This window comes from Anneissia japonica, unplaced genomic scaffold (genome assembly GCF_011630105.1).
Source record: "Anneissia japonica isolate Jap-2015-1 unplaced genomic scaffold, ASM1163010v1 scaffold288168_len69601_cov126, whole genome shotgun sequence".
In the NCBI taxonomy this organism is placed as follows: Eukaryota; Metazoa; Echinodermata; class Crinoidea; order Comatulida; family Comatulidae; genus Anneissia; species Anneissia japonica.
In genome coordinates, this window is record NW_022714620.1 from 54728 (window position 1) to 61515 (window position 6788).

Genomic DNA, 6788 nt, shown 5'->3' on the forward strand with positions numbered 1-6788 from the left:
TACATATATCGACATTTGTTTCTTTGAGTTGATAACAAAATAATTAAAAAAAATTAAATATATAAAGTAATATATATATATATATATAATAGGTAGAGGCATTGAATTACCGTTTGCTTCTCAAAGAGCAGTCCAAAAACCTTCATCAATTCTACTAAAATATCAAAGCTGCTAGCGTCTTCCTCCAACTCATTTTTCCACAGATGACGTAGCAATGTCTCACTCAGAATGCCTTTATCAAGCAGATTCCATAACTTCATCATTGCGGGTCTCTAAATAAAAATAAAATCAACAAAAACATAATGTTATTAATAAAAATGTGTAGAGGATTTTAGTCAGGTGTGCAATTCAAAAATGAATGGTCATTAATGTACTCTTATTAAAAACGGATTTCGTATACTGCATGTTAAAATGTGTATGGTCTATCCCGCACGCCAGTTTACTTGATTGTTAATAGTACCTGATCTTCTGTTGTGATTACTTTCGTGAATATTTCAATCAACATGTGCACGTTAGTAATCACAGTGTTCTTCAACTTCATGTTAGTTGGCGAATACATAATGATTCCGCAATCATTTAAATAGTTGAGAATGTGGATGGTGTTTTCGTTTGGAATTCCACAATTGACAGCAATCTCAGTGACCTAAAAAAATATTGAATAAAATATTAGAAACACTCTAATAATTGTCTATAAATAAAACCAACATAAAAATATTCATGACAGTGAAATGTTATTACATCTAACCTTGATATAGAAATAATAAAAATAATTAATAATTAATAATAATAATAATAATAATAATAATAATAATAATAATAATCACATTTATTATAATTAATTCTAAAATATTTTTCCACAGTCTTATAGAATGTTTATGAGGCTGTGGAAATTTCGGAAAAATACGACAAAATGGTACCTCGTCTAAGGACATGCGCAGTGTTGTTTTCCCAACTTCTTGGATTTTCGACTGGAAATCAACCCATTTTGTGGGAACTGTTTGTGCCATTTGCTTTGTGTAACCTCCGAGATTTTTCTTCAATTTTTCAATCCCTTTGTCATTTGCTGATGTATTATCTACAGCATACATCGTTCTATCTACGTGAACTTCGAATGGCATCCCTTTGATTACTTCAAATATTATTTTGAATATTGCTTCAATCTTTGAATAAAATCAAATAGTACAATTTCATATAATTACAGTTTACCTGTGTTTTCATACATTGAAATTTACAAAAACAACAAAAGTGAAGCACATTAGAGAATCCAAAATTGGCATTCAATTACTTAGTGTCATCATCATCACCACCATCTTCATTGTCGTCATGATTGTCATTGCCATATTCAAAAAGACAAATGCTTGCAAAAGAAATTTTTTATAAATAATATATTTAAAAATTCAGATTTAAATAACAACAATGTTAATATTATCAAGGCCACTGATATAGACACTTCTGGCAACAAGGGAAATATTTGTTAATACTTTGTTTACGTAGAGATTAAAGTTATCACTTTATGTATTAACAAGCCTTTTTTTTATTTTTACATTACACAAAATTCGAGAACTGTAATATGTCTAAAACTGAGATGTAATATCTTACCTGATTCTGTTTATCCTCCTCACTTCCCTCTAATTTGTCTTTGTGAGTGCCAACCAAACTGATTGTGGGTGAGGCTATCGTGTCATTTATCAATTTCGTACTTGGATTATATTGTAGTACAGCGTGCTCATATATTGACCGTATCCAGAAAATAATCATTTGGAGATTAGTCATTTCAAACTGATCCTGATAAAAGGAAGAAAGGAATAAAGAAGAGTAAAGTGAGAGAAGAAAATGACTGTCATAGTTAAGACCATTAAATTACTAAGTTAAAATATAAGAACATACTTAATAATCAAAAACAGACTTGTCATGCAATTAAATTAATGGAAACTAATTCTCTTTGTTGCATAGTAGAAAAGGTGAAATGATTTATTTACTTTCAGTGGACCTCTTGATTTTGCCAATTCATTCAAAGGGTCAAACAAACTAAAAACAACGACATATGACGATCCATCTGTCAAGAAAAACTAAAAACGAAAAATAAAGTAAATACATGTATGATTAATTAAAATAATATTAAACATTGCGTTAAAAATCTCTTAAATGTCAACTGATCATTAAAAGAAAATGAAATTATAAACGTACGAACTGTATTTTGATGTTTCTGGTTTATGTGCGTAAACATATATTAAATGTATTATCTCAACTAAATTCAGCACGATCGCTATATTATTATCAATAATTAATCAATTATTATAAAGGTGCTATGCTGCTTACCCTGTGAGTTATATAATATGAGATTTGGCCTGCATAATCCCACATACATGTTACATCACTCGGTATTTTGTCAGTAGTCTTCTTTCTCGTTGTTTTCTTAAAGAATCGTTTAAAATGGCCGCGTTTTGGTTTAGGATTATGGTAGTCAAGTTTAGCAACAACTTTTTTAACAATTTCTTCTGGGAGTCTATGGAACTGTCTAGTCGATACGTTTGCAGCGCTCTGAAACACATCAGAAGTTTCTGAAAAAAAAAAAATAAGGAAATAAAATTCGAACTCGTATAAATTTTGAGAGCCGGAAGAAAAAAAAGAGATGGTCTGGAGTGAAGATGGACTATGGTGATGACAATGGAATACAACAATAAATGAATGATGAGAGTGTAATTTAAAAAAATGATTATTATGATGATCATGTTGATTGGAAATCATAAGCAATGGCAGAAAAGATGATGAGATAACTATAAACAATATGATGCTACTACTTAAAATGTACCGTACTGTATGTGAAATTTTAAGATCTAAGATTATCAACAGGAGGATGACAGGGACACTTGAAAAGTTTGGGAGGGACTCAACTGTAAGCTGGCTAAATTAGGAGGGGGGGGAAGAAAAACTGCAATCGTCAGAAGAAAATATAGCGTAGCTTTTACATGCCTTTGAAATCTCTCAATTTTTTCATTGTATTCCTTTTGAACGATGCCTGACCACATTATTACGCTCTTGTCTGGGAAATGTTTAAGTTTATTTAGCTGGCATTAGAAAATAGACAACGCGCAATGTAAAGACAAACAAGGCTTAGCGGAAAAAACTATCGACAACCCAATTCCCCTGTAATCATATAAGGGATGTGATGAACAGTGATCTTAAATAATAAATACCTCTTTCCTCTGAAGTTAGACTTCTAGCTTCCTCTGATGTTACCTGCATAAAATAGTTTGTAGAAATACAGCAGTTGGTAAATTATTGTTGTTTAAGAAAATAATCATAAATTTTAGTTACTTCTATGTAGTTAAGATATTCTATTTATAATAAAACATTACTAGCATAGTTAAAAATATGGAAACATCAAGTACCAAATAGCAAAGCTACAAAATATCGTAAAACTGATAGACGACGAATAAAAAATAATGGAATCAATGTCAGAAGAACGTTTTAGAAAGTGGGGGAAGGGTAATCAATCCAGTATGCGAGCATAGCGAGCATCTAGGCCGGGAGAGTAAACGGGAGAAGCTTATTGGAAGATACGAATATTTGACCATTTTTTAAAATGAATTTTACTATTTTATAGGCATCAAATAAATGTAATATTATGAATTCATAATTGTCTAATGTCAAAGTCCAAGTTGATCCTACTTCCACGATCACAGTGAATTTTTCCAAGCATTATGACGGTATCCTTGATGAAAATTAACACAAATAGCTCAATGAGGAAGCTTGCCTAAACGAAGTTTAGACCTAATACTAAAAAAAATATTCCACGACGAAACCTTCTCCGGTTAGACGAGGGGGCCTTGAAAATAATTAAAAAAAATACCCTTTTGGATGCCCGGAAATGGTACTTTAATATTCAACGTTTAACATAGTCTTTCATTTGTTTTACCTATTAATACTAATTCTTAGTGCCAAGCGATTATGCAATACAGTTTTTATAATAAATAACACATTTTAATTACAATTTGTACTATAAAAACTGTAGTTAACCTTTAGAGAACTTTTTTTAAAAGTAAATAAATAAATAAATAAATAAAAAATAATGTATTTTGTATTTGTAGTACAAATGTTTTCTCTTCTAGAAAAAATACTAAGAAATGGTGTAAACATTAATTAGGATATGGTAATTGAAAGGAATTATGTACAATGAAAATGAAAATATATATATGTATGTGTATATTATGTATGTGTCTGTGTGTATGTGGGGTGTGGGGGTGTGTGTGTATGTGTATATGTGGGGTGTGGGTGTGTGTGTATGTGTATGTGTGTATGTGTATATGTGTGTATATATATATGTATATAATGTTTGTATGTATGTATATATATGTATATATAAGAAGTAAGTGGAAGAGATTAAACTTTGAAAAAACAAGACTTTTCAAAAAAATGTATATGTTACAGAAGGAAGGATGAAAAATACATATATATATATTCCAGTGAAAGCAATGATTAAAATCAAATGCTTTATAGAATAATTGATCTAATTAATTTTATCAGTAATTTTAATTGTATATAAGCATGAGTACTATGTCAAATTTGTAAGATACGGTGCATGTATATAAATAAGAATTGTGTATATACATTGGAGAACGTATTATTGATATATTTACATGGTATGACAATAAAGGTGGGAAACACCCACAAAAGAGAAAAAAAAACTTTATTTTAAAACTTGGCCTAATTAGTGATATCTTATTGTGTTTGTTTTATATGAAATTTTAATGTGGTTATACTGTATATGGTCATGATGTGATGCCATCATGACCATATTAGGCATGTCACATGTTTTTTGTTATTTTTTCAAATAAAATTCAAGAGTCTGAACAGGTTTTATACTTAACATAATGAGAACTAGAGAGAGTGCCTACAGGTCTACGCCATGTGCCCATGTGGTATTTACGCAAGGAGGGAGATTTCGATTCATTGTTTTCTTTAAGCTCGAGATGAGTACGTTTCAAGGATACATTAAAGACGCGCGCTTTACAATTTACAGTATAATCATTATTACTATTGAAGAAAAATACATTTTTAACTTATTTGATAATGAGATTAACCATTTTAAGCACTCTGTAATTACACCATCGTCATTCAGCACCACGGAACATTACTTAATGTGATAGAATTTTTGCGCTATTCAAGTTACTTCGATTGATCGATTGATTGATTGATTGATTGATTGATTTACAGACACACACTCGTTGCTAAACTCGAAAATAAAAACTTATAATGTACGTTTAAATATGACCAAAAAAATCTACAATATATTGAATAATAATGACACATAGTGTTAGTTAACTATGTTTATTACTGGTGATGGGTTTGGTCCAAGAGTAAAAAAAAGGGTCATCTTCCCCCACCCCGTTTCCGTCACCGTTGAAGTAGAGGGGGGGGGGGAGGGGGTGGAACACTAAGGGAGTTTTGTAGATAGAATCCCGCTTCCATCAGGCTCATTATGTTTGGGGCTCAGGAAAGGGGGTGGAGGAAGGTATAGTCTGTCGAGGAGGAAAAAAAATCAATTTGTCATGAAAAAAAAATGACAAAACCCATGGGGTATCGGACCGTTATAAAGAAAATAAATAAATAATAATAATAATAATAATTCATTCATTATCATACCACTGGATATGCTGCAGAACTGGGTGATACGGACATAGATGTGGTTTTCTGGCTTTCTGGTGGTTCCAACTTCCTTGCAATATGTTCTGCTATATTATACTCTCGTATTTGCTTGGTTAATTCACACACTGTACAATAATCAAAATAATTATTAGGCCTATCTTAAGTATATTGATTTTTAATCAATTCATTTGTGATCACGTATATTTGATAAGTAACAATATTTATTAGAATACACGTCTAGCTTATAAAAAACGCCAACTCAAATACTCCCACCCCCGCGAGTCTCAGTTGAAATAAACGCTTCACTAGAATTTCTGTAGACAAAACGAATTTAATCAACATCATTCTCACTCTCATAAATGTTCTACTTCAAGTAAAATTACATGTTTTCTTCTTGTTGGGATCATTTGGCATAGGCCTATTTACTGTGAAATTAAAGAACGTTTATTAGTGCATACCTATTTATAGTTTATATACGAACGTATATTTTCCACCAAAATATTATAAACGCCTCCCTTCAATGAATTCCCCAGGTTGTTTATTTAAATATTTACGGTAATTCTATAAGCGTACTCGCGTGAATAAAATATTTTTTTCGGGGCGCATATGAAAACAGAGAAAAAATGAGGGGCGCTAATAGAAATAGATGAAAATCAAGGGGTTCTTAAATGAAAAACGATTATATAAGGACATCCAACCGCAAATTACGAATGGTGCGGCGGTCCAGAGAACATAGCTTGTTATAAAAAGAATGTTGTGAGTACATTATCAACAGAATAGCAGATGAGATTAGTGGTAGTGGTTAGCTTGTTGGCCATCGGCCGATTGAGATTAGCAGGATGTTATGATAATTTCAGGTTTTCTTGAAAAGGCTATAGACAAATGCAAGAAGATGAAGGTTGGAAAAATACTGTCTGTCCAGGGAGCTCTCATCTGTCAAAGATAAATATCCTCATTTTGATATTGACTATAACTCAAATCATGCCAACACCCACACTCCCAGGGTTGATTGGACTTTTGAGGGGGCGTTTATTCAAATTAGACGGGGGCACTTATTCAAACGTGGCGCTTATTCGCGCCAGTACGGTATCCATACCGTCTACATCCTTATGTTCCTCCCACTTGCTGCAGTCTTCACC

General features: G+C 31.7%; 1 protein-coding gene across 1 annotated transcript in view; it reads right to left on the minus strand.

Annotated features, from left to right (window-relative positions):
• LOC117109078 overlaps positions 1-3351 on the minus strand; it is a 6635-nt gene extending 3284 nt beyond the window's left edge. The window contains exons 1-7 of the mRNA XM_033251320.1: positions 3198-3351; positions 2320-2561; positions 1980-2069; positions 1600-1785; positions 918-1160; positions 461-643; positions 111-272 (exon numbers count right to left, since the gene is read on the minus strand). Coding sequence (XP_033107211.1) covers positions 111-272; positions 461-643; positions 918-1160; positions 1600-1785; positions 1980-2069; positions 2320-2561; positions 3198-3246 — 1155 coding nt within the window. The 5' untranslated portion in view covers positions 3247-3351. The remainder of the gene's footprint in view (positions 1-110; positions 273-460; positions 644-917; positions 1161-1599; positions 1786-1979; positions 2070-2319; positions 2562-3197) is intronic.
• Positions 3352-6788: the final 3437 nt, after the last annotated feature.